This window comes from Colius striatus, chromosome 13 (assembly GCF_028858725.1).
Source record: "Colius striatus isolate bColStr4 chromosome 13, bColStr4.1.hap1, whole genome shotgun sequence".
NCBI classification, from domain to species: Eukaryota; Metazoa; Chordata; class Aves; order Coliiformes; family Coliidae; genus Colius; species Colius striatus.
The window spans coordinates 7672781-7699697 of NC_084771.1; the positions used below are offsets into that span (position 1 = coordinate 7672781).

A 26917-nucleotide genomic window follows, 5' to 3' on the forward strand; every position below is an offset into this window, starting at 1 on the left:
GGAAAAGTTCCAGTGGGACCTGATAAAGTGACCCAGGGGCTACAAGTGAGACCTGTTCAAAGTGGCACGGGCTTGGCCAGTGCTCAATGTCAGAAGCGGCCACTCTGGTACCACAGAGGAGGTTTGCTGGGAAACAAGAGGAACAGGGCAATAAAAGATGATAATCCCTGGAAGGAGCAGAGCTGCCCATGCTCCAGGGAGGGACTGCAGCCCCCATGTCCACACACTGCGTAGGCAGGAGGTCTGGCCACAATGCAGCACCGGCACGTTCCCCTGGTGAGCGCAGCTTGGCTCTCAGAAGGAGCAGCCACGTGGCTGGCTGGTGGGGCTTCAGGCAACCACCTGCCAGATCACAAGCCCACAGCTTCCTGGGCTGGCCCTTGGGACACCAGCAGCCATGCTGAGAAGCTCTGGCAGCACCACAGTTCTTGCAACCAGCAGACTGCAACGGGCATAGCACAGAGCCAACCTGCCCCATCCCACCGCGGCTCAATGGGCCCAGGAACACGGGGTGAGATGGGAAACCACAGAATTTGTCTGGAGCAAGCTCAGGGCTTGCATGGGGCATGATACCTCCCTTCTCCATATACACTTCACTCACAGGGGCTGCTTTGCTCAGGTGGGCATGTACAGTCTGGCTGACTGGGGCACGGTTACACACGGAGGAGCTAACACCTCCTCAGCCAGAGCTGCAGACACAAGTTTCCTGCAGTTCGGGTGTCTGGCACCTTTACAGACAAGTCAGAAGTGCTTCTGCTTGTCCTTAGGGTGCACAGGACCAGTACAGTGCTTGAAAACACAATTTTTTTCCAAGAAGGGGCTGATACACTTTCCAACAACCTCTCTCTCCTCAAGCCCAGGAACTTTTTGCACTGTATGAAATACAAAATCTCTGGGGCAGCATCACTTCTGCCCCATGTCCAAGAAACATGACGCACCTCACACCTTGTTTCAAGGCGACACAGGAAACTGAGCAGTGAACAGTCTCCTCCCTTGGAGAAGACACTCCAAAGCATTAAGGCTGACATACATACAAGACGACACATGCTAAATGCTGTTTTCTTCAAAGAAATCCAAAAATAGCTGGATCTCACAAGGAGGACGTGTACTTGTGGCAGTGAAGGCTGCAGGAAGGCTGCCCATGCCCAGCAGTGAGGACAGTGATAACCATGGTGCACCTGGCATCCCCTACAACGCCGGAGCTCTGTGCTCTCCTGGTGCCCGTGCAGCTGAAGCCCATGTTGGCACAGCTCTCTGTACCCAGAGCAGATGGGTAAATCAGTCCTGTCCCCAGAGGAGTCCTTCAGACTCCCTCGACACCAGAGAGCCAGCTCATGCTCTGGCCATCAGAGGGTCCCTCTGGAGCTCACGCTCCAACCACCGCTCCAAAGCTCCTCCGGTGATGCCCAGCCACCTCTGTGTTTGCCAAAAAACAAGCAAGAGACACCAAAGGGTTGGCAGCAAACACTGAGACCTTACTTGGGTGGTACCTGACTTCACCACAGCTGAAGTCCATCAGCATCATCAGACAGGGACAACCCACCCTGTGAGCATCAGATATCCCACTTCAGGAGAACAGGGGGAGGTTTTCCCAATGGCACCTCAGGCAGGGCTGGGCTGCCCACAGATACCAGCCCAGCACCCAACTCCACCTCTCAAGAGCCAAGGACAATCAAAACAGAGGAATGACATGCTTCACCCAAAGCCCCACCTCTTCCAGTACCGTCCCAGTACGCCGGCAGCATCCCTTTCCCGGAGCAGTGTCAGCATCCAGAAGCACAGGACTCTTTCTCCTTTTCGAATCTCATTAAATTCTTGGGAACAAAGATATCCCAAGGAAGGAAGTTAATTACAACTGGAATAAAAAGGTTCCCAGCTCTCCTCTGCCTCCCATCTGTATCTGTCGCCTTCTCACTTGCTCAGTTGAGTTATTCGTCACCACGAGAGAGGGTAAATAGGAGCACGCGAATCCCCACGCTTTTACATCCCACTTCTTTTATGTGCTCTTCTATTATTAGTCTCCATTAAAAAAGGGCCTTCAATCTTTTCTTTTTCCCCCCTGCTAATCTAAGTATCATTACTTTCCTTGCCCTTCTGCAGACCTCGTCTATTTCTGCTGCGTCCTCCTGGAGCCGGGCTGGTCAGCACAGCACCCAGCACTTCCAGGTAACTCTGGAAACACCCTCACAGATCCTTCACTCCGTTGGCCTCCACTGCTCAAAGAGACGTTTTTCAGCTATTCACAGCAGCACCTTGAGCCCCCCTCCAGCTCCTCATCATCCCCAGGCAGGGAGAACTGCCTCTGCTGAGCCCCCGCAGCCGCCCCACAGGGCTGACCCAGCCCGGCCCCCTCCCAGACGTACTCTAAGGCCCTTTTTCCACATCTCGGGTTTAATGAGGCCCATTCAACCCTTCCAAAGACAAAAGACCCTTCTCGTTTCCAAACGGATTTACACGACGCATCAGTGAGGCATAAACGAGTCGCCATGGCAACCCGCAGCCCGACCCCCCCCCCCCCCCCCCCCCCGGCGCAGGGATGCCATTTGCTAACTCCACTGCTCACCAAAACCCCCCCTGGTGCTTTCCTGCCAGCTGTAAGGCTCGGCACAGCCTGCTAAAAACACCCACCCCGCTCAAAAGTGACCCCTCGGGGCACCAGGGATGCGATTTTTTGAGGTGAAGTGGAAGGATGCTGGTGCCAGTGTGCCCCTGGCACAGGGTCCCCCGCAAGCTCTGTGCCGTGACCCACACCAGGCCATGCTCAAGCTGGGGTTCCAGTTAAGCAGAAGGAAAACCAGCTGCAGGGGCAAAAAGAAATAAAAATCCCCCTCTCTGCCCAGAAAAAGGGGTGATGCTCAAGATCACGCAGGTGGGTCAGTGCTCGAGCGTCAACCCAGCCCTAGCATCAGACTGCAGGGCAGCCGGTGGCTCTGGCAGTGCCAGGAAGCCTCTCCAAGGCCTCACATGGAGGTTTAGTGACCAGGAGTTACATTCAACACTTGGGGACTGTAACTCTCCCAAACCAGCTTCAACCACTGACAGCCCACGGAGCGTCTCGCTCACCCAGCACAGAGCTGCTAGCCCTGTCTAGGAAGCAGGACTGACCCCATCACACCTCTCCCAGCTCCCTTCAGAACCTGCCCAGTTGCTGCTGTGACTCTGAAGACATAAAGGGGGACAGCACAGGACTTGAACACCAAAAAGAGAACCTCTTTTAATATGGAAACACAGCTATGGGTCTTTCTGCAATGAGGGGGCAGGAGGAAGGACCTAGGCTCCCAATGCAAACCTGCAACCTGGACCAGGGTCCAGGCTCCCAATCTCCAGCACAGACCCTTCTCCTGGGAGTGCCACCAACCCCTGGCTCAGGCTGCCCAGGGAGAGTGTGGAGGCTCCTTCTCGGGAGGTTTCCAAACCCTCCTGGACACGTTCCTGTGTCCCCTGAGCGAGGGGAACCTGCTGTAGCAGGGGCTGGAGCAGCTCTGCAGGGCCTTTCCAACCCTGACTGTTCCAAGAATCTAAGAAATCCAGAACAACCCCACGCAAGGGCTGACTCAAAACTTCACCCACTACCACTGCCCAGGGTGTTTCCACTCGTGGAGGTGCTCTTCAGCCAAAAAAGCCACTCACCACGCCGCAATGCAGTCCAGGAGCCTGCAGAGAATGGGTCACCAGCCAGGCTTCGGGAAAGCAGGCACGGGTGCCATGAGGTGCTGGCCACACCTGGGCAGCCATGCCCCAGTGACTCAGGGCCCTCTTGCGCCACACAGGACTGTGGGAAGGGCTTTCTCCCCAAACCATCCAGCTAATCACATGCCACCAGAGAGCATCCAAGCCCCAAACTCCCACCAGCCCCAAGGAGGTTGGGCAACGGAGACTCATGGTGCTAGCTGACCACGGGTGGACATCAAAGCCCCCTAGAGCCAGGCAGAGAGCCCACGGAGAAAGCTCTGCCTGCAGCAGGGACCAGCAGGTCCATGTTTCCAGTCACCTCCACGTTATCCCATCCACGGCCCATCAGCTGCCCACAAACACCTAGGAGAGGTAGGATGGTGGTGGCTTTGGGCTTCATCCCACAGAGGCCAGAGCGTGCATCAGCGATAGCAGTCACCACAGAAACCACTGGCATAGGGCCGGGGCTGACTGGAGAGGGAGTCCCATGCCAGTCCTCAAGCCACTGGGTACCCCCCCATTCACTGCCAATATATCCCCTTGCTCAGGATGGGGACCTGGGGGTTTTAACGACCTCCCCAGCACCCTACCTGGGTGCTCACTGCTTGTGAGCAGTGAGCTGCTGTGGCTGGAGAAGATGTGGTGGGGGATGATAGGGGATACCCAGCCCATTGCCAAAGGGAAGCACCCACAACATGGGGAATGTTTTCCCTTCTTCCCTCGTTTCCCTTTGTCCCTTTGGGCACTCAGCCAGAATCCACTTAAGCTCATCCACCACTTAAGGAGATGGCTGCCGACCACCTCAACGCCCTGAGGAGGAGGAAGAGGCAGAGGAAGGCTCACAGGCCTCACAGGAGCCACGTGCTGCTCCATGTCCCCACCTCCATGCAGTGCCCAGCACCTCGTGAGCTCAGACGCTGCACCCAAACCACGCGACCGAATGACACGAATCCGAACCCTGAGAGACACAGAGGAGGGTGTAAAAAAGCTCCAGACCAAGCAACAAAAGAGCTGCTAATTGAAGGAGCTTGGAGGAGATTTAATTGGGGCCAGAGCAGTGGCACAGGCGGCTGCTGCCACCTGCAGCGCTCTCGGCAGCTGGTGGCATGTGGCTCGGGGGACCCCGTCTCCTGCCAGCGCCGGCCCGGGGTGCAGACACCATTTCAGCAGAGTCAGGAGCACTGGGGTCCCCCCAGGCTCATCCTCCGCCCCACATGGATCCCTGTGCACTCCTTATTTTTCAGCACAATAAGCAACTCCGCCAGCGAAGGAACCAAGGGCTTGGCCGAAAAATAAAGGGGGAGGGGGGAAAAGCCATATTTTCTGCCACAAATCATATCGTCCCGCACCTCCCTTTGGAGAAATAAAGACGAGCCGAGTTATCTAATTAATGCTGGCAAGAAGAGGGGAGGCTGGGGGCTGGGGGGCTGGTGGGGGGCAGCTGAGGGGGCTGCCGGCGGCCCACAAAGGCGGCGTGGGGAGCAGTCTCCCCGCCGCCGCCGCCGGCATCTCCCGTCAATGGGGCCCCACGCTGGGAGTGAGGTAAGAGGGGATTCAAAGGGGGGTTTGTCAGGGGTTTTGTTTTTGAAAACGGGGGAGGGGAAAGGGACAGGGCTTGACAAGAGCTGACAGACAACTGAACAAAACCATAAGGGCCATGAATGGCAACACAGCTCTTTAATTGGCGTAGGAATGGAGAGAGAAGTGAGACAATGAGGCGCGGGCAGCGGCGGCGGGGGCCGAGGTGCGGGCAGCCAGCGCTCACCTTCTGCCTACCCAGCCAGAGGCTGGCAGCTGGATCCCGCAACCGCCACCACCAGCCCGCAAAGTAAAACAACCCCGAAACCCCAAGCAGACGGGAAAGGAGCCCAGAGCAGAGCCCGGCTCGCCCCGGCGGGCACCGCAGCAGGCTGACAGCAGCCGGCAGAGGCACCAGCCCAAGCCCCTCGTGCCGGACGCTTGGGCGGAAGCGGATCGGGTTCCCTGCTCAGCCCCGTGTGCTCTGGGCTTCGCTTCGGTTTGGACGCTCGTGCTCTGGCTGTGGCCCCGCTCATCCGGAGGACAGGGGGCCGGGAGGGGGAGAGGAGGGTTAAAAGGGAACAAGGTTGGATCAGCGGGGTTCCCGCTCCTTCCCTGACCCCTCCGAAGTAAGACGGAGGAGATCTCGTCTCCCAGTTCCAAAGCAAAGAATTACTTTGGCAGGGGCCGCGGCGGCTGCGCGCCCACTTGGAAGAGAGAGCGGCAGAGGCAGAGTATTGCCCAAGGAACCCAAGAGCAAGAAGTCCCTGCCAAGTCCTACTAATTGTCATGCAGATTAATCCCCAGTGCACACCGCAGCCCTCTGCAGCGCAGGGCTGGGGGCGCAGGGCAAGGTGGAAGGAGGAGGCTGAGCCCACCAGACCTGACGCCAACGCCGAAGGCCTCCCCCCGCTTCCCTCCTCTCACTTTTGCAACTCAGTTGGAAAAATGAAGAACTGAAAGCAAACAGCCAAGAGGTGAAGTTACAGCCTGTGCTTAGTGCTTGGGTGAGAAGAAGCCCCTTCTTCCCCACGCCCCAGTGCCTGACACCCCGGGGCTAAACCTGCACCCCACAAATCCAGCCTGCAGCCACCTCCCTGTGCCTGGGTGTCCTCCCGCACCCTGACCTGGCCAACACCAAGAGCTCAAGCTGCTGCACCCACAGAGGCACAGGAGGGGTCTCCAAACCCCTCACCTCCCCACTTCACACTACACCAGCTACACACAGCCATACAGCCACTGCCAAAGCAAGGGAGAGGGGTCACCAGCCTCAACCTTTTCCTGAGGACTTCCACAAACAGAAAGTGCTTGTTCACTCTGAGCAGCAGCAGCAAATGTGAGGGCCTCCTGGCTTCAGCCAGACCTCGGGACGCCCCCACGGTGTGCCAGGGCTTGTGCCTCCATACCCACCAAGGGCTGGGGCTTAGCCCCCACACACCAAACAGGACTCCAGGAGGGCTGTGGCTCAGGATTGAAGCGATGCTGTGGGTTTGAAGGATTAATCCTCAACGTTAGGACCTGGGCAGGGAGGGGAGAAGAACCCTGCGGCTGGTTACCCACTGCCCGGCCGCCCTGCCCTGCACCAACAGGTCTCCCGGGTTCCGCCAGCCACGCTGGTGGCTGCTGCCAGCCCTGCCAGCCCCAGGGAGCAGCGTCACCCTGGCCACGCCACCCTGACTCACTGGGGCCCTTTGATCTCCAGGCTCCTGGATGTGGCCGAACGAGTTCTGTCCTCCTGGCTCAAGTTGGAAGTGCCATCTTCCCAGGCAGCTGCAAATCACCACCCCTCACCGGGAACTCGCTGGGCTGCAGCCTGCCCTCTGACTTAGCAAGAGCTTCCTGACCACCCCATTATAAACAACCCCAACCGCTGTCCAGTAACTGCCCCAGTAACCAGGTCACACAGTGCTCCCCACCTCTGAGTCAGCCCTATCACAGTACTCGGCTGTACAGGACCTTCAGCCCCACACCATGGGGGAGAATTGGTCTAGTTTAGGTCTAGGAGAAAAAGCTAAAGATGAGTCACAAGACCTGGAAAGATTATTCCCCACCCCACCTCCCTTTTCCTTTCTGCACACGAACTGTGAGTGATCACCAAAGCCTGGTGAGCAAGCTCTGCAAGAAAACATGAATACAGTCTCCACCTCAGGCCATGCTCCTGGATGTCACCCAGCATGGAAGAACACATTCCCTTTCACCCCAAAATCTCTTCCTGTTGCTGCTCATGTTCCCTCTTTACTGAGAGGTCCCATTCAGGTACAAAAGCCTCATTTTTTCAACGTATCTACAGCCTGTGGCAAAAAGAAAGACCCTCTCCTAAAGGCTTCATGGCCAGAAGGGCTGGGACCCGCTGTGCTGCCCGCTGCCTGTCCCTGCACTGTGCCCAGTTTACCCAGTTCAGGGTTGTCAGCACAACATCAGCCGAGAGACGGGCTGGGAGAGAAGCCAGCACAACACAAGAGTGTCAGGTTTAAACCTCTCTTCCTGCCAAAAGAGATCCAGCTTGTACTTGATTTTATTTTTAGGCCAGATACACGTACAGCTGAACTTTAATAAAGTGTCCAAGCTCTTGCTGGGAACAGGAGAAGGAGAGGATCCAGAAAGCCCACTGCTGCCTTGGGTGTCACGGATACTGCCAGAGCCAGAGAGCTCAGGACTACTGCTCCGTTCCAACCCCTTCCCCAGGGATGTCCCCAGACCCCATCAGGACACAGAGCAGACCCCAGGGCCTGAGGAGGAGGAGGGCAGAGTACCCAGCCTGCCTCCCACTCCCCGGCCACCCTCACTGCTGCTCCAGCACCAGCCCAACACGCAGCAGCTTCCACTTGCCTGCAGACAGGGAGTGTTCCCAATCCTGCCCCCCAGGACGAAACCCTCTGACATGCCACCCACTCACATGGAAGAAACCAAAGTCTCCCCTCAACCACTTCCTCCCCACCCGCTTTGCTGCCGACACGATTCCCCTGAGCCTTGTCCCACAACCCCCCTAGCTCAATTCCCCGGAGCCTTGTCCCACAACCCCCCTAACTCGGGCATTCCCAGCTGCTGTCCTCGCCCCATCACACGCTGGGGACACGTCCCCGTGATGCCACTGTGCCAGGAGACAGAGGGGTGATGCCGCCAGCTCTTTTGGGAGCTTATTGCGAAGCACCCGCTGCAGGCACAGGGATGCTGGAAGTGGCACGGTCTGCCCTGCTCTGGGCACGGCCCCCACACCCCACCATCCCCTTGACACGCAGGGCTGTGGGGCTCAGGCGCAGGGAGGACAGATGCTGGGAGGGCTGCAGCCCAGGGGGTGCAGGGAGGATGGGTGCAGGGAGGGCTGCAGCTCACAGTCATCGGCTCCAAACCCACTTCCCACCACAGAGCACCAGCACGCAAAGTGCCCGGAGCTGCAAGAGCAGACACAGATCTGCACGCACAGGGAGTGACAGTTTTAGGGCAGCCACCAAGACAGAGAAAAATCCCAAGGGAGTCCAAGTGCTGCTGTAGAACTGTCCTGGTTCTGTCCCACAGGCCCTGGTCCCCTCCACATAAACGCCACTGCCAGATCCCAAATTGCTCCCCTGCTCTCTCTTCCCTCTCTGCCTCCATCTCCCAGTTCATAAAAAGCTGTTCAGAAGAGCTCCCTCCTCCAGCCATCCCACCTCACTCTGGCAGCTAAATACATTTTGGTCCTGCTTTGCATTTACGGTGCTCTCTTATTGTTTAGCTTATTGAGGAGAAAGTTCCCAATGTTTGCAGCAACGGCGACACACCAGCTTGGAACTTACTGCGGTGTCGACATTGCATTAAGCATTTCTGTCAACCGTGAGGACACACCATGTCTGGGTAAGAAATTACACCAGCAATTATAGCTAAAGAGGCATGTAAAATCTCAGGGAAAAAAAAACCCCTAATGTATGCAGAAATGATAACTGACATTCTTATTAGGATTAATCTAATTTTAGTGGAGTCATTTCTATCCTGCCTCTGGATAAAAAAAAAAATGAATGTCAGTTTTAAAACCTGGGTGAAAACTGGCGTTTTCAAATGTGCTTTTAGAAGTCACCCCGTGTGATTAAGCACGATGATCATCACAGAAAGCTTAAGAGAAAGCTCTGCCATTACAGAAGGTATCTGTTAGATAAAAGGGAAACAGAGCTACTTGTCAACCCCAGTAGACCATGGCAGGCTAACTGGGGTGCTGCTTGGGAGGCACTTAGCAGAGAGCCAATGGCAACTGCAGATAATGGGGAAGGGCCAGGAAGATGCTCAAGGCTGGGTCTGAGTTCTGCCTCTGGAGCAGTGGACACATCCTGGACCTGTGAGCAGGGGAACATCTGGGATGTGCATGAGGAGGAAAGGCTGTGGGACCTGGGGCTGTTCAGCCTGGAGAAGAGAAGGCTGAGGGGGAACCTCATCAGCACCTCTAAGTACCTAAAGGCTGGGTATCAGGAGGATGGGGTGACACTTTGTTCTGTAGTGGCCAGTGACAGGACAAGGGCTGATGGACATAAACTGGAACACAGAAAATTCCACTTAAACACAGGAAAAACTTCTTTACCGTAGCGATGAGGGAGCCCTGGCCCAGGCTGCCCAGGGAGGGTGTGGAGGCTCCTTGTCAGGAGGTTCCCAAACCCACCTGGACACGTTTCTGTGCCCCCTGAGCGAGGGCAACCTGCTTTAGCAGGGACTGGAACAGCTCTGCAGGGCCCTGTCCATCCCTACCATTGGGGGATTCAAAGGCTAGAAAAAATAAGGGGAGGGCAGAAATGTTGGGTTGGTTTAGCTTATCCACAAGCTGAAAAAGTAGAGATTTAACACCAAAGACCTTTGCAAGGAGAAGCTGTGGGGCAGCAGGGTTTGCTCTGCCAGCGAGCAGGGCTGTGGGCAGCTCTGCAGAGATCACTTGTCTGGCAGAAAGCGCCCTTGGCCTTGGGCACTGATCTGAGGCTCTTGTAATGCAATGGAAACGTTTGAATGAAAGGTCCTGGCAGCCTCCATCCCCCAGAACCAGGAAGGAGGGGCAGGACAGGCTCCACATCCCATGCCAGGCTGGCCACAGATGCCAGGGTGGGCACAGGGAGGTGATTTGTTCCAATCCCCAACACACCCCAAGGAAGATGCTTTCCTAGAGCTTACATTTCCCGTTACCTACATCTTTTGACGACAACAACAAAATAGCCCCCAAAGCACACTTCACTCACTGGACACAGATACCCCAGGAGAGAAACAAGTCGAGATGCCTCCTCCAGGCACGGATGTTGTTCCATGTTCCCCAAGCCCACATCCTCCACAGCAGTGGTGCTGCCCCAGATGTGCCCATCAACACCACACATCACGTTACCCCAACTGGAACATGCTCAGCCTGTGGATAGGGAGGATGAGGAGGCAGGAGGGCATGAAGGGACAGGAGGGCATGGGGAAGCTCCTCCCAGCCAGGGATGGGACTTGGAGTGGCCTGGCACCAAGCAAGGCTGGGACACCTTCCTCTCACTCACAGTTAGAAAGGCATTAAGCATGTAGGCAAGACACAAAATGATTTAAGAATGTGTGGAAGGAGTCAAATGTCAAAGAGAAAAAAAAACCCTCCTATGCTGATGATTTTATTTTGCACTGACAGTTTCAGCCACAATGGCCAATAAATCCCCATTACGGATTTAAAAATGCTTCCTGCAGACACTTGGCCCATCAAGGCAATCCTGGGCTCCCATAACTCCTGCTTTATGATGGTCATACACGTCAACTCTTTGCAGAGCCCAGCATTTCAATAAAGATGACCATAAACCTAGATTAGAGATTAAAGGACTGACTCAGAAGTTTGTCAGAGGAAGAAACAAGTTTCCCCTTCAATTGCCTCACCATTTTTAGCAACTAAGAGCTCAGGTTTTTGATGGTTTTATACCAGTAGTAAATTTTGGGGCTGCCAACAGCTCGCTGTGCAGTGACAGCGGCTGAAGGGAGGCGAACACGGCAGCTGGAGGACGTGAGCCCAGGCAGGGGCTCGGCCGACATCGCAGAGATGAGAAGTGACAGGTCTCCTCTCAGGCTGCCGGCCGCCTGTGCCGGCACGGGGCCGCGCACGCCAGCGCCGACCGACCTTCCTGGCTCTCCCCCACAGCCCCCAACCTGTCACACTGCTCTGCCAGGAGCAGCGGTGCCGCTGCCGTCCCCATTGCTCCTTCCTTTGCCTTGGCAGGGTCTGGAGCTGCCAAGTAGAAGCACATGGGAAGGTGACAAGAGACTAGTGACCCCTCCCAGGGCTCCCCGCTGCCAGGCAGGAGCAGGGCCCCAGGGTTGGTGAGCTCAGGGGTGTCCCCGGCCCCCCACCACTGCCCCCAGCTCGGCAAAGCTGCAGCGACAGCCACCACAGAAATGCCTTTTCAACTGCAAACACCGTGTGTTTATTGTGCTCTCGCTTCCTGGATGATTATGCTGCTTCCTTTTAATAAGTGCTCTCTTAGGAGGGGGGAAAGGGAAAAATAAAAAAGCAGCAGAAAGGAAGGAGGATGACTCACGGCAAGGCCACATCTCCACAACACAGGAGAGCTGCGGAGACGATGCCAAGGACGAGACGATGCCAAGGATGAGGGCTGGGATCAAAGGGATGAGAGTGGATCAAACACACACCCTCCCCAGGGAGGGCACAGGCTGCGGGAGCTGCTGGGGACAGGAGAAGGTGGGATGCAGCCGTGCCCTCCCGGCCACCCCTGGCTCGCAAGAAGCCACCTCCCTTTCCCAAGGTCTAGCCACTACTGTCACGCTCTCAGCAGGACTCTCCAGCTGCTCGATTGCACTGAGGTGAGTACACGGGGCTGCCGCACGCCAGGACACGGGTGGTTCCGAGGATGAGGAGGCCCAGCAGGAACTGTAAGTGCACTCAACAGAAGATGAAAAAACACCCTTTTCCTGAGTAAATGAAAGAGCTGAGCCCAGAGCCCAGCACGCTGAAGGGGGCCGGTGCCCTTTCTGCCCATGTCTCTCAAAGTCTCTCAAAAAGTCCCATTTACATCAAAATGCCCTTCCAGACATGCTTCAATTTTACTTTTCCCCTTTCATCTCCTTCCTCCCTCCCGCCCCACCTCGCAGCCCTATTGTACTCGCAGCATCCCGTGCGGTGCAGAGGGCCGAGCCAGGCTGAAGGAAACAGGAGGCAAAGAAGAAAAGCTTTTAGCGAAGGGAGAAGCCGGAATCGCTCCTGGTCCCGCTCCAGCGGGAGCTGCGAGTGCCCCGAGGGGATGGCGCTGGCCGTGTCCCCATGGCAGGGACAGGATGGGCACTGGGGCTGCCCAAGCCTGCGCTGCTGCCCGGCCTCTGTGCTCAGGCTCTGCTAACCAGAGATGCTTTTCATGAGCTTTAACAAAAGCCTCGGGCAAGGGTTGCAGCATTGCCAGTCCTGCACTGCACAGCACCCTCCGCTCAGCACCACCGCCATCCCCGGCCGAGTGGCACCCAGTACACCCTGCCCCCAAAAGGTGGTACTAGTGGCACTGAGACAGCCGGACAAAGCACTTAGGGCATGGCTGCGCATCCCAGCTGGCAAGGAAGTGGATGGAGTTCAAGTCCCTCCCTTCCCAGATCAGTCCTAAAAAATGCCAGGGGAGTTGGAACGCTCTCACTCCAGGCCAGGCTCCCCTCTGCCCTGCATCAGCCTGGATTTAAGGAGCTGCTGTCCTCTCACAGCCCCCACAGTGCAGCATCCTCACTCATCAACTTTTGCAAGACCCTTAGAAACAGAAGCCCTTTCCCCAGGTTAATGGACTGACATCCAAGCTCGAGAGTGAAATCCGCTCCAGGTTACAGCCAGTGCAAACAAGGTTTAATTTTGGTTCGACCCATTAAAGCCCAGGCCTTTCGTCAGGCTGTCCACCTCCCCTGCCCTGACACGGAGCTTTTCCAGTCCTCCCTTCCTATTGTCAGCATCTATTTTTAACCCCAAGCATTATTTCTCCCTGCGTGACTTCAGACACTCTCCGGGGACGAGGTGGAATTGCTGAGCTGGTACCAGGCAAAGTGACTCAACTCTCACCTTCAGAAGCACCACAGAAATCACAGGAGTAAGTAAATACTCCTCTGTCCAACATTTTCCTTTCTCCTTCCCACCAAGCTTTGGGGCTAGAAGCAGGGGAGACTGTGAGGAAGCAAAACCTGCGTCCATCAGCAAGCAACATGCTGCCAGGCCATTGCGCTCCCTTCTCTTCCCCCAGCACCAGATTTACCCCTAGTGCAGTTACCCGGGGAAAAAAAACTCCTGCACGGCCACCAACTGCTGGTGTAAACCAAGGTCAGAACCGTAACCTTAAAACAGGTCTTGTGAGCGGCGGCTGTGATCTGCCAGGCACGGGGAACCAGATGGAGAAGCACGCAGAGAGAGGCACAGATCCGCGGCGTTGTGCTGGCGGGGCCCTGGCCGGGCTGAGCGCGCCGGATGACAACGCTTCATTACTCCCTTTCAGCCCGTCCTCCCGGTGCTGCAGAGCCATAATTAACAAGAAGGTCAGCAGCGAAGCCCTTCAAGAATCTCTACCTTCAGGGGAGTTTATCAAAACAACCCACCATTTGCCTTCTCCTAGTTCAAGGAGCACCCGAGCCCAACGCGGAGTGCTCGGGGAACGCCCGGCCGCACAAGTATCAAGAACCAATAAATAATCACTAATGCTGCTGCTCGCCACACCGCGAGAAGGTCCCGCTGCCAGAAAACACCGTGACTGTGGCACAGACACCCCGAGGCAGCGTGAGCCACCTGCCACACGCAGCGCCGACCATGCTGACGGCACCCCCGGTCCCACGGCACTCCTCATCAGGCCCAGCTCGGTGCTGAACTGGGAGAGCCCCAGCACACGGCACCGGCACCATCCAGCAGCTTTCATCCCACTGCTCTGGTGACTGTCACCTGCTCCCCACCCCGGGGTAAGGAAACCATTGGTCCTATCAACACATCTCTTTAACAACCCAGGAGGGGAAACCTCGCACCTCTCCCTGACAAGAAGCCAGAGGCTTTCCTAAGAGAGGGCACAGGGCCGGCAAGGTCCCTCCTGTCAGGTCACGGCACACGGGGTGAATTGGGCACACACCAGGGATGGGCACCCGGAGGTCTCTTAAGGAGAAAGTGCTCTCAAGGCAAGACAGAAAAAGATGTCTCTGCTCCACCTGTGCACTGGTACGATGCCACGGCACGTTCATGCTTCACTTGGCAGTCTGACATCCCACAAACCCCCAGCAGAGCTACGGGCATGGAGGAACCCCTGGAAGCACTGCCCATGTGCAGGATGGTGGCCCACGTACCTCCATCCTGTCTGGAAGGGCAGGAGCTAAGATAACCCCACAGCCCTTCCCCATCCCAGACACCCTCTCACCAGGCTGAGGACCAGTCAGCAAAGTCCCTGCACTCTCCCCTGCCACTGTCCTGTAATGTGCCCAGGCAAAATATGCAGTCTGCACCCCAGAAGGAGTCAAACCCATCTGAGAAGGGATGTCAGGTTCTCTGGCACCACCAGCAACCCCCCAGCCCCACTGATTGGTTAGTACCCTGAAAGAGGGGGCAACTCCCACCCACCTTGCCAAGCCCACAGGCTCCAGGCACAGCAAAGGGAGGTGGTTCTGGAAGGCTTTCGTGCCTCTCTTGGCTGTTATGAAACCAGCCAAGGAGCATGAAACTGCCTGCCGTGGGTGGGAGCACCCAGGGCTATATGAAGAGTGCTGTAGGATTGCTGGGTGCTGTGGGAAAGCACGCGGGCCTCCCCCACCCCACACACACCCTGCCAGGGAAACTGTGGGCTTTCTTCTTGAGAGAGACACTGGGTAAGCACAAACAACCAGCACAGCCCCACATGAAGGGGGTAATTAGGGAAGCAGCACCCATCGCTCACCAAGTCAGGGCAGAGATCAAAAGCATCATCAAGTGTTGAAGGTCCCTGGGATCCAGGAAGGGTCTCACATGGGCTCCCTCACCCTGGCCCAGCAGGATGGGCACCAGGGCTGGTCTCTGGGAGGGCACTGGTGTTGCCCCAGGGATGCTGCTGCCAACCTCTCCCTGCCTGTCAGGGAACAAAGTTTAACTCTGCAAAGGAACACAGGGGAAAGCGCCCAAGACACAAAGACAGCCGACTGGCCTGTGCACCACCGTGTGCCAGCCCAAGCTCTCAGGCAGGCGCCGTGCCCCTGTACTGCTGCACACATTGCTCATGGGGAGGGAACACCAAGCCAAGGCAGTGCTGTCATCCCCACCATCCCACGAGCCGGCTTTCCTCCACCCTCTGCCATCAATAACCAGTTTTCCTGCAGCTCAGACAAGTGGAAAAAAAAAAAACAGGAAAAAAGTTGCTGTTTTAGGGAAGGGTCTGGCCCATGCATCAGTTACTGCAGCAACCCCACAAATGAGCACAAAGTGGGATGGGGCAGAAGAGTGCTGGGGGTGCAGGAGGCACAGCCACGCAACAGAGCCTCCTCTGCCCTCCCTCTCCTGACCCCGGCCCAGCACTGCTGCCCTGACAGGCTGTTGCTGCCCCAATTACTTCAGCAATTAGCTGCAGCCAAGGCACTGCTACTGGGGTGCAAGAGAGGGAAGCTCACTGCAGGGAGCACAGGGGTGCACAGGCAGAGGCAGGCAACCAGGCCCCGTCCTCACAGAGCTTACATGAAGAGAAGAATAATACAGATTCAAAACCAAACACAGCTGAAGGGGAAATTCCAGCTGCCTCCAGCCCTTCGCACCTCCCTGAAGCTCAGCCAGATCCCCTGCTCCCCATGGGCAGTGGCCACCACAGGCCACTGCAGCTCTGTCCAGCGAGAGGGAAGGGAGCTCTGCACCCCCCAAAAGCACTGGGATGGCTCTTCCCCACCTCCCAGCTAAGTATCTCCTCCTCTCCCTGCTGGGAAGGAAGCTGGGAACAATGGGATGCACCAGTGCCAGCTCTGGGGAGGGGATGCTCACAGACCACCAGCCTGGCTGCTCAGGGACAAGGGCCACGCTGGGGGAGGAGGGATAGCCAAGTGCAGGGGGCACAGGCAGCTGTCAAGACCCCCTCTCTTGCTCGGTGCAAGGGGAAGCACCTCATCTCACCAACACAGGGGCTCTGGGATGGAGCTCAGCAGCTCTGCTGGAGGTCACCATGGCAGGGGCCCTGCCGAGCCCCTGCAGCTGCCCTCAGCCCGGCCCTCCCGGCAGCAGAGGGGCCGCTGCCTGATGCATGGGCCAGACCCTTCCCTAAAACAGCACTTCTTGTTTTAAAATTTCCTCTCCTAAAATAATTGACCGATTGTCTGAGCCCCAGTTCCGTGCTGGGAGTGGATCCCAGGCTCGCTCTTGCATGAAGTGTCCATTGAAGGCAGCAGAGAAGGAGGAGGGCATGGCAGAGGGAGGCAGGTTGGAGAGCACCCACAGCCAGCAGGAAACTTCCCGTCACCCCAGAGGGAGGAAGCTCAAAAACGACTCCAGGCTTCCCCCCTCCTGCAGCAGCACACCCCAACCTCGCATAGGGCTCCAGTCAGCCGGGACCAGCAGCCCAACCCCTGCGCCCTGGGGAGACAGCAGGAGCACATGCGAGGGAGAGGGGCTGCACCCCCAAGGCCTGCAGCCCCCTCACCTCCTCCCTTTAATCCCCAGCCCCAAAGCAGAGCCCTTTTAGGGGAAAGTGTAATGCAATACCTGGAAAATCTCTCCCACCCGCTCTCCGCTGCCGGCTGCCAAATTTAAAACATATTTGCTGCTCGGCCTTGAAGAAACGTAACCTGCTGCTTCATTCCAACACGGCGAGTCTTTGGGGGCAACGAAAGAATTCGCACTGCCGCTGGTGGCTCCTCTCCTTACACCCCACAGCCCTCAGGGGTGGGAGCTGCCAAAAAGCTGCCTGGGAGCCGTCCACCAGCACGCAGGCAAGCAGCAGGGAAGGGCAGGAGTCCCGCTCTGCCCGAGGCATCGGTGCGGGCAGGGCAAGACATTTTTGATGGGTGAGTGGGTGCCTTTGAGCCTTGAGCATCAGCTGAGGGGGCCACGGGCACAAGCACGTAGGATGAACAACATCCAGGGGAATGAAAAGCTCTGGAGCAAAGGAAGGGGCAGGAACCACCAGCCACCCGCAGGGAGAGAGTCCCTCCTGGGACACGGGGCCACTCCATCCTCCCCTCAGCTTACAGAGCCCCCGAGGCTGCCCAGGCAGCCCCCAGCCCTCGCCCCAGCAGCCAGGCTCCTGGGCAGGAGGAATTTTCCAGCAGGGCCAGGTCTGTGAGGGGAAGCTGCAGCGGTGGAAAGGGGCTGAGGGGTGGGGGGAGGGCACAATGTGTTTAACAGACTGAGCGATCGGACAGGGCCCATTAAAGGAAACAATTTGTAATACAATAATTATTATGTCGTTTCTCTGGACTCTTTCCTAAGCCTCTCTTTAAACAGTTAGAGGCTCGACGTGCCTGCACAAAGCAGACATGATCTGCAGGGCCGGGGATGCTTAAGTGCCCACATGTGCCGAGACGAGGCAGACAGGCAGGCTCAGGCCACGCACTTGCCCAGAGCCACGGCAGCTCACCCTGCTCCGCTCGCAGCCCTCGAGGGAGGGCAGGGGGCAGCACGAACCGGGCGAGGGCAGCCGAGGCTCCGCAGCTGCGGTGGGAGACGCCGGCCTGTCCCCAGCGGCGTCGGAGCCAGGGTCCCCTCCCTGCATGGGGCTGGGGCCGGAGCCGCGCTCGCTCGGGATGATGGTGGGGGCCGTGTCCTGGCAGCGTGGCCGGGACCCGACGCTGCCCTGGCTCTGCTTTTGTGCTCTGAAGTTCTCGGCCGCACATCTGAAGAAAGTGGCGGTAGCGAACAACAGAGCGAGAGCAAGCAACACAAATCCCCGGGATAATGAGCCCAGAGGAGGGAGACGGTGGGCTCTGTCTGAGGAGGGAGCCGTGCTTTTATTGGAGAGGCCTAAAAGGGCTATAAATCCTCAGATTCAAAGGCGAGCTCGAGTTCTTTCAAGTCTGAGGAAGGCCTGGGATGTGTCAGCTGGGAGGACTAACCACGCCGCGTCCCCTGCTGAAGTGGCCTCTTCAGCAAAGCCGCGCTGCAGCCCGGGATATTACACCCAGATCCTTTCCATATGCTGCCCGCCCGGCTGCAGGCTGGGCATCCCCACAGCACCAGGCAGCCCGCCCCAGCCCCTGCCCGGCACAAAGCCCTCTGCTCCAAGGGGGAAGCGCCTTCGCATCCCTTCCCCCTTTCCAGTTTGCCCCCCGAAATCCCAGGCGGGTGGGGGGAGGGGGGCTGTGGACCTCCCCCTCGTGTTGGGCTGCGATACTACAGCGAGCGCAGACAAAGAACGCCGGAGCCCGGCACCACGGCAGCCCCTGGCAGCACCACAGCCGCCGGCATCGCGGCCGCCAGACCCAAGGCTGCCGTCCCCCAGCCAGACCCCCACACCACAGAGTGCTCACACCATTCACAAACCCGCTCTAAGGCCTGAACTCGCAGCAAAGAGAAGATGGCGTCGAGTCTCGTCCAAACGCGTGTGCAACCACAGACGTGTCCCCAAGAGAAGGGAAAACGGGAGCACTTGGTGGTCGGTGCCAGTGCTGGAAGGGTATTTACAGCTGATAAGCCAGGAAAATGCTCCTTGCTTGTTCTGAAGTACCTGCTCGGAAGCCCTGGGATGCTGAGAGCCAGGCGGGGCAGACGCTGGCCAAGGCTGGGCTCATGCCGCAAGCCAGGGAGCTGCCGTCACTGCTGGGGACAAGGAAAGGGGTTGCCAGGAAACATGACCCTCGTGTCCCATCACCACACGTGGAGTGGTGAAGCAGGCCCGGCTGCCACCAAAACCAGCTGGGATCTCTCTGCCAGGGAGGGGGCCCACCCCAGGCCTTTGCATGGGAGGAAGACTCAGCACTGCGAGGAGGGAGGTTCTGAGATGCCAGCCTGGAGTTGCTGGGACTCAAGAGAGCATTCCCTGGGCATCTCACCCCCAGTGCCCCCTGTGCTGGCACCAGCCACAGCCAACCCTCGTCAAACCAGGTTAACACGAAGCCTCTCCCCGAGGCGCGGCCTCACAGACACACAGCAGAGACGGAGCCCTTGGACACCGCTGAGGGAAGAGCACAGGCACTGATCAACCCTCTGCTCCGGGCTCCCCACGCAGCCCCATGGCAGCCCGGTCCCACGGCCCCGGCAAGCGGCAGCAGCCCACCTGGGAAGGGCAGGCTGCGGGTAGGGAAAGGTTACTGAAGCGGAGCCGCGCCAGGGTTATAAATAGCTGACATTTTTGCAGCGCAGCTGCTGGGCCCGGCCGGGACGGCACTGCCACGCCGACACCTGAGCCAGGCCGCATCCCACCCCACGGAACAGGCAAGGAGAGGCTACTGCTCCTGAAACGCCACAAGTAACCCCCCTAAATCTGCCCCATCGCCTGCGTCTCTGCAGGGACGAGGGTGCTGGAGGCCCCCGACTTCCCCCGCTCCCCTCCGGGCATCACCCACAGCTTCAGCAGCATTTGGCTCCAGCCCCAGAAGAACAACTCTGCTTCCCAAAAGCACAGAGGCCACACTGACCCCACCCCGGGCACAAACCAAGCGGGACGGTTAGCCCTGGCTCATCGGATTCCCGTGGACACAGCCTGGGTGGCTGGCTGAGCCAGGAGCGCCAGATCCCGAGGCTCTGGCACAGCCCCGAGTTGGGCATCGCTGCTCCAACCAGAGACAGCACACAACGGGCAAGAAAATCCTCCCTGAAGAACTCCAGGTGTGCACCGAGGGGCACCAAACCTCTCTGCCACCCCCACTGCTTGCCAGAGCGGGTTTCTCTGCCATGCCAGGCGCTCCAGAGCCCGGGACAGAAGGGGAAAAGCAGCAGAAAGGAGCCCGGCTCTTCCGAGGAAGCACAACAAAAGCCCCGCAGCACGGCCGCCACATTCCTGCCCAGATGCGACGCCGAGATAGCGCTGAGCCCAGAGTCCTCCTGCTCTCCCGATACAAGCAATCATTAATTAGACACAGAATGGATTTCAGCTTTGTTTCTCCCCACCCTGTTTCGGCTGCCAGACTCCAAGTAGCATGCGCTACTGATCGGTACAAGATGTTTTCCCAGCGGAGCCCGGTGCTCCTCGGGCAGAGCGGCTTCCCGGCAGCACCGCAGCCACGGCAGGGACCACGGAGCCACGGGGAAGCCGAGGGACAGGTGGGACCACGGAAAGAAGGGCTCAGGCCTAGTGTTCAACCCCCAGCTTCCTGAGGGTGACCCAATCACATCCCATCATGTGTCATGCAAGGGGCTGCGTGTGCATCGCAGCTCTGGGAAACCCCCACAACTGGTACAGACGCATGTAGGGTTTGGGAGGGACCTGTGCCCACCCAGTAAAGCTGCTCAGAGGAGACCCCTGCCCACTCAGTTCCAGGCAAAAGCACATCTCAAACTACAGCACGCAGCCTGTCTGGGTCTGGTGTCCAAGGAGCAGCTTCCACACACCAGAAGCGTTGAAGACGCTCAGGTGCAGCGGCGGTTGGTGGAGGGGGAAAGCTGTGCCCACCGGCCCCTTCCAGCCCTCCACGGGCAGAAAGGGCACAAAAGCCCCGTCCTGTCCCTGCTGCCACGCGGCCCCGAGGAGTTGCAGCAGCTGTTTTGCTCTGGAGAAAGCTCCGGCTCCTTTTACAATCAATCAGCCACCCCATCACAGCTCTTTTTTTTTTCCTCCTTTTAAAGGAAGCAGTTAAATCCATTTTATAGAATCCAGCGGTATTTACCCAGCTACTGCACCAGCCGCAGCCCTGCCTCCACTTTGGGGTTGTTGTTTCTTTTCTTTAATTTAAGTTAATGAACTCATTCCCAAATGACACGCAAGGAGCTCTGGGTGCTCCTTTCCCCCAGGCACAGCATGCAGGGGAACCTCACCCTGCAATGTGGGACGGGCACGGGGGCTTCTGCCTTGGAGGGAGCGAGACAGAGAGCCCTCCATAGCCTGGCACCCAGAAAAAGGTCCCCTCGGCACTCTCCCAGCCATGACCTCGTGGAAAGAGCTCCTTCGTTCAGAGGGCAGCTCACACCGGGCTGCAGACCATCCAGGCTCGCTTAACCCCAGCCAGCCCTCAGAGGCTAAGCAAAGCCCCAGAGAGGCACCGATGTGCACGGGGGCCACCGGATCCCTCTCGGGCCCATGCACGCCCCGCCAGCCCCGGGGAGCCCCCACGTCCCAGCCCCACACACTCCCCAGGAAGGGGAAGTTCCCAACGACTCCACGAGCCAAACGTGGCTTTTAATTAAAAGCCAAGCAGCGCGTTTTCACCATTTCCCAACTCCTTCCACCGCCAAGAGCCTCACGCGCCCATGGGTACGGTAATTACATCTGCTCCAGCAAGCGGGAGCCCACCGCCGGGGAGCTCCAGGCCAGCCCTTCCCCTCGGAAGCAGCCTTCCACCAGCACTCTGTCCCTTCTAAAAGGCGTTCAAAAAGGCAAGAGGTGCGCCAGGCTTCCAACCCGCCGCTTACGAAATCCAGTAGGACACCAAAATGTCATTAAAGGCAGAGTAAAAATACCACAAAGGATTAGACTTTTTTGCCTGGGGTTTTTTTCCCCCTCCCTTTCCTCCTGTCTCTGTATTTTTTTTTTGTAAGTAAATGCATTTATCTGGGTTTTTAGGAAGCTGCCGGGCTGCTCTGCAGAGCTGGTGAGGGAGCTGAGCTGGGCAAAACTTTCTAAAAGGGAAAGAGAGCAAAGCAGAGGCGAAACGACCCGCTCCTCAGAGCTGTGCGGATGATGTGTCCCATTTCCCCCACCTCCTTATTAAAATACTTTCTGGAGAGGCGAATTCCAGCCTGAAATGAATTTTCCAAACCATATTTTATTAGGAATGCTTCCTTTTAACGGCCGGCACAGGAGTCCACCAGGGTCAATATTTCTCCAAAATCACAGCCAAGGGAGTTCAGGAAGGATTTAGCCAGAATTTCTCCGGCAATTCCCGGCTGTCCAACAAGAGCACGCTCCCACCAACCCCTCCCCAGCAGCAAAAGGGCTGATTTAATCCCAAAAACACCCTCCAAGCCCCCCATGAGACCCCCCCCCCCCCCCCCCGGAGGCAATAGAATAAAATCAAAGCCACCTTGGTGCCTGATCTCCCTCCTGAGGGCTCAGCCGATGTCCCAGGGAAAGCTCCCTCAGAGAGCATCTAATTCACCCTCTGCTTGTCCCAAGCAGGGGTTTGGGACAATTAACACCTTTTAGCCAACAAAAGCACTTCCAGGCCTGCTTTTTTCCCCCTCTAAAGGCACAGAACTCTCCACAACAAGATTTCAGTGCTGGTTCTGGGACACACACCCATGGGAAACGTGGGCTCATGCCACAGAGAGTGCCACAGCCCAAGCTGGTCTCAATTCCATGAGGAAACGGTTCCTTGCGTTGAGGTGTGACCGGCGTCCCTCCGACAGCCACCACAGTGCCAGGAACCTGCCAGTGACGCCCTGGTGAAGCTCTGAACCCACGCTGTGCCCGGCAACCCCGAACTGCCCAGGCCAGGAAAGAGTAGGAAAATACTGCCACTATTTCGAGTGCCAGCCCCAAGGCCAGAGAGCCCAACGCACGAGGCTTTCTCCTTCTATCTGTTGGAAAATTCCACTCAGCGCTGTTATTTTGAAAGGCTTCGTCTCTCTTTACTCTAAAAGCAAGCGCAGGAGCTTGGTGGAGCGGGGCTGAGAGCTGGCACCAGCACGGCACTGCCCATGGACTGCTGGAGGAATGGGCTTCGACACCCCGAGCGCGGTGGCAGGCATGCACACGGGAGATTTAATGCATCTACCCAGGAGAGGAAGCCCAGCTTAACAAAGAGCAGAGCCTTCCCTCAACCTGGAACCCAACTTTCCCCAGCTGGCTTTGCTCTCCAGCGCTGGCTGGCAGGAGCGGCCGTGCAGAGGCCTTGCCCACCGCCACACAAACCAGCGGCCGGGGAACCACGGGATGAAAGAAAGGGAGAGATCCCAAAGAGAGACCCTGGAGATGAGGGTCTGGGGTCAGGTCACACAGGCATAGACCGACGGGGCGCACGTGGGAACACGGCCAGACACCCACAGCCCCCATCGTGGCAAACACCAACCATGGCTCCTGCCCCGTCACCAGGAGCCCTCACAGCTGGTTCCGGGTGGGAACACCAAACTTTCCAGCACTTCCCACCTTCTCCCATCCCTGTGGACATTGCTGCCCCACGTCACGCATCTACAGGAGCACTCCCCACACAACCACACCGAGGGCAGACAACCAGCCAGCTCCAAACCAGGGGAGAACCAAGAAACATCCCAAGCTGCCGTGGACCCCCGGCCTGGGAGGGATACCCCTGAGCCCACGGCTCGTTGGTGCCGGGTCTGGCACATGGGCAGGGGGTGGGAGAGCCACTGACGTGCCACCCCCGGCTGCCAGCACAGCCACCACCTCGCCTCCGCCTCACCGCCCAGGCCTCAGCAGCTCCACGAAAGCCAAGGCTAATGAAGCGAACTGGGGCGACATGGCGGCCCCCACCACCACCCAGCCACAGGCATTTTCTACCTCCAGCCGTCCTTTCTGCCAAGAAAAAGGTATTTTTCTAGAAGCAACTTGCCTCCCCGTCACCGACACCACGGACTCACAAGCACAAGGGAGGGTTTTCCTGAGGGTTTGGACTCGCTCTGCTCGCAGCCAACAGCCTCAGTTCCAAAAAGGAAGAAAACCCATCCCAAGCAGGAGGATGAAGTGCTGGGGCTGTGGCTCAGCCTTCCCCAGGTGCTGAGCCAGACCCCAGAGCGGCCGTACATGCACCCTGACACCAAAGTTCCCTTTCCCCCACCCAAAACAAGAAGAAAACCCCAGTCTGGCTGGAACAGACACGTCCAAGCAGGAAGGTTGGTCGCATTCTTTCCCTTCGACCCTCAAAAACTCCAGTTTCTTTTTTTCCTCTGAGAAATGTGGTGAGGAAAGAAAAGACAAAAAAAAAAAAGAGGCTAAAAGCTAAATTGTCGTTTTAGAAACCGAAAAGGGGCCAAGAGAAGCAAACGCTCTGTTATCTACATGATAAAACCCAGCAAGAGGGCTACCAAAGCCATCCAAGCCCCAAGTCAGCAGTGACCACTGAGCACCTTCCACTCCTCCTCCTCGCTCTTCACCCCCTCCTCATTGTTCCCGCACCTCAGCCGGGGCACAGACACGCACATACAACAAGGACATTACATATCTGTACAATTTAACCGTACATATGGCCCGAGCAGGAGAAGCCCCGCAGCCCCACCGCCGGCTTTGTTCGGTCCCAGCTCTCACCGCCGGACCTGGGGGGAGCTGGAGGGGGTCTCCATCGCCAGCCGAATCCCTCCCACAACCCGCGGCTCGCTTTTAGAAGAGAAAACCCAGGGGAAAAACAACCCAAAAGCCATTTTAAACGGTAATAAATCCAACTCTATCGTCGGCGTGACACAGGAGAGAGGCGCGATCCGGCCCCGGGCGAGGGGCGGCGGCGCCGCGGAGCCCCCGCAAATCCCGGGGAAAGGTGCAAAAATGCGGCACAAAAACACCTTCAAAATTACCAAAAGAAAAACCACAAACACCTGGTTTAAAAAAAAAAAAAAAAAGGTAAAAAAATAAGGTGAGGAAATCTTAAAAAAAAAAAAACAAAACAAAAGGTTTTATAAAAATCGGGCGAAAAAGATTAAAAGTATGTTAAAAAGAAACTGAAAAGGAAGGTGAAGGCTGAGGCAGGCGCCAGGGCCCGCCGAGGGTCCGTCCTCCAGCCTGGGGTCGCTGCTGTCCGTCCGTCGGCCGCAGCCTCCAGCCGCTCCCGCCGCTGCCCGGCACCGATCAGCGCTTTTTTCTCCTTAAAAATCCTGCGGCTCCGGTTAGCTCGCACACCTCTACGGCTACACACATTTCCCCGGCTTTCGGTCACTTCTGCGTGTATGCATTTTTTGCTGCGAGGCGCTTTCCCCTCCCCGTTTACCCCCGCGCCCATTCCTCCGCCGCCGCCGCACGTACTTGGGGTTAGCGGAGCTCCACGACACCGGCTCCAGGCTCTTGGCGAGCGGCGCAGCCAAACGGCACAGGGCGAGGAGGACGCCCAGCAACCACCGCCCGCCGCGGGGCCACGCCATCGTCCCTCGGCGGCGGGACGGGACGGGCGTCAGGCGCCCATGCCGCTTCCCCGCCGCCTTCCTCCGTCTCCCGTCCCGCCGCCGCCGCCGCCGTCCCCTCCCGCACAGCGGCGCCGCCCGCCGCGACGATCGCTCTACTCCTCCGCGCAGGCAACGCAACGGGCAGCCCTAAGGCGGGAGCGACCAATGGTTGAGAAGCGCGGGGGGGGGGAAGGCAGTGAGGGGCGGGGATATGCCCCCCCTTCCTTCTCTTAAAGGGCGCGCGTAGCTTTTTGCCTTGTGGCTTTTCGGCTGCTGGCTTTATCTGTGTGGCTAGTGGCCACCGGGTAGGGCGAGGGGACAACGGGGGTGGGGATGGGGACGGGCCGTCGGGGCGCCGGGACCCCGGCGCCCCGACGGCCCGTCCCCATCCCCACCCCCCCACCCCCAATTTCCCGCGTCCCGCCGCCACTCAGCCGCGGTCCAACAGCGCCCCCCAGCGGACGGCACCGGCCCCGCCCTGCCAAGCGAGGGAGGGGGGCGGTGGGCACGGCCGTGGGGGCGGGACGGCCCCGGGATCCAAGGATCGAACCCTCAAATACCAGCGAACTTCAGCTTCTGGGGAGTCGTGTTTCTTCTGCTTTGATTTTTGTTCTTTGTCTGAATTTGCTTTGAAGTTTTGGGGGTTTTTTTCCCCCCTGTTTTAGGGGGGTTTTTGGGGAGATTCGGGGGATTTCGGAGCTTTTTGGAGGTTTGTGGGGGAATTTCTCCGCGGTTTTGGGTGGGTGTTTGGTTTCTTTAAGTTTTTTTGACGTTGATTGACTTTTTTTGGTTGGTTCTGACCTTTTTTGAGGGTTGGGGTTCCTTCTTTTTCTCGTTTTTCTCCTTTTTTTGGAGTTTAGGGAGAAAAAGAACTTTCTGTTCTGTTCAGAACAATTTCAGTTTAGAACAATTTCAGTCAGGAACAGTGTTTTACACCTCTGCAGTCCGTTCTCTTTCTGTTACAAACTTTTAGTTTAAAACTTCAGGAGTTTGTTCCGTTTCTATTCACAGCATTACACACCCCCCTCCAGGGATGCTTCACTTCTTAGTAAGAGATTTTTTTTTCTAAATCCCCAGAACTTGAGCCAGTTTGCTTCATGTGACACAAATAAAAACACAGAGTCACAGAATCTCAAGGGCTGGAAGGGTCCTGGAAAGCTCATCCAGTGCAGCCCCCTGCCAGAGCAGGGCCACCTAGAATAGGGCACACAGGGACTCATCCAGCTGGGTTGGAATGTCTCCAGAGAAGGAGCCTCCACAGCCCATCTGGGCAGCCCCTGCCAGTGCTTCCTTACCTCAACAGGGAACAAGTTTGTCCTTGTGTTTCTTTGGGACCTCTCCTGTTCCAGCTTGTCCCCATTGCCCCTTGTCCTGTCATTGGCCGTCACTGAGCACAGCCTGGCTCCAGCCTCCTCACACCCACCCTTTTTGTATCTGTGAACATTAATGAGGTCATAGAATCCCAGAATGGTGGGGGATGGAAAGGCCCTGCAGAGCTGCTCCAGCCCAAACCCCTGCTGAAGCAGGTTACTCTCGATCAGGTCACACAGGAACATGTCCAGGCAGGTTCTGAAGACCTCCCGAGGAGCCTCCACACCCTCCCTGGGCAGCCTGGGCCAGGGCTCCCTCACCTCAACAGTGAAAGAGATTTTTCAACCTCAGTCT

At 57.6% G+C, this 26917-nt stretch overlaps 1 protein-coding gene across 1 annotated transcript in view; it reads right to left on the reverse strand.

The window, feature by feature from the left end:
* Nucleotides 1–25376, reverse strand: part of EFNB1 (ephrin B1) — a 51426-nt gene extending 26050 nt beyond the window's left edge. The window contains exon 1 of the mRNA XM_062006321.1: nt 25116–25376. Coding sequence (XP_061862305.1) covers nt 25116–25231 — 116 coding nt within the window. The 5' untranslated portion in view covers nt 25232–25376. The remainder of the gene's footprint in view (nt 1–25115) is intronic.
* Between the last annotated feature and the right edge of the window lie 1541 nt (nt 25377–26917).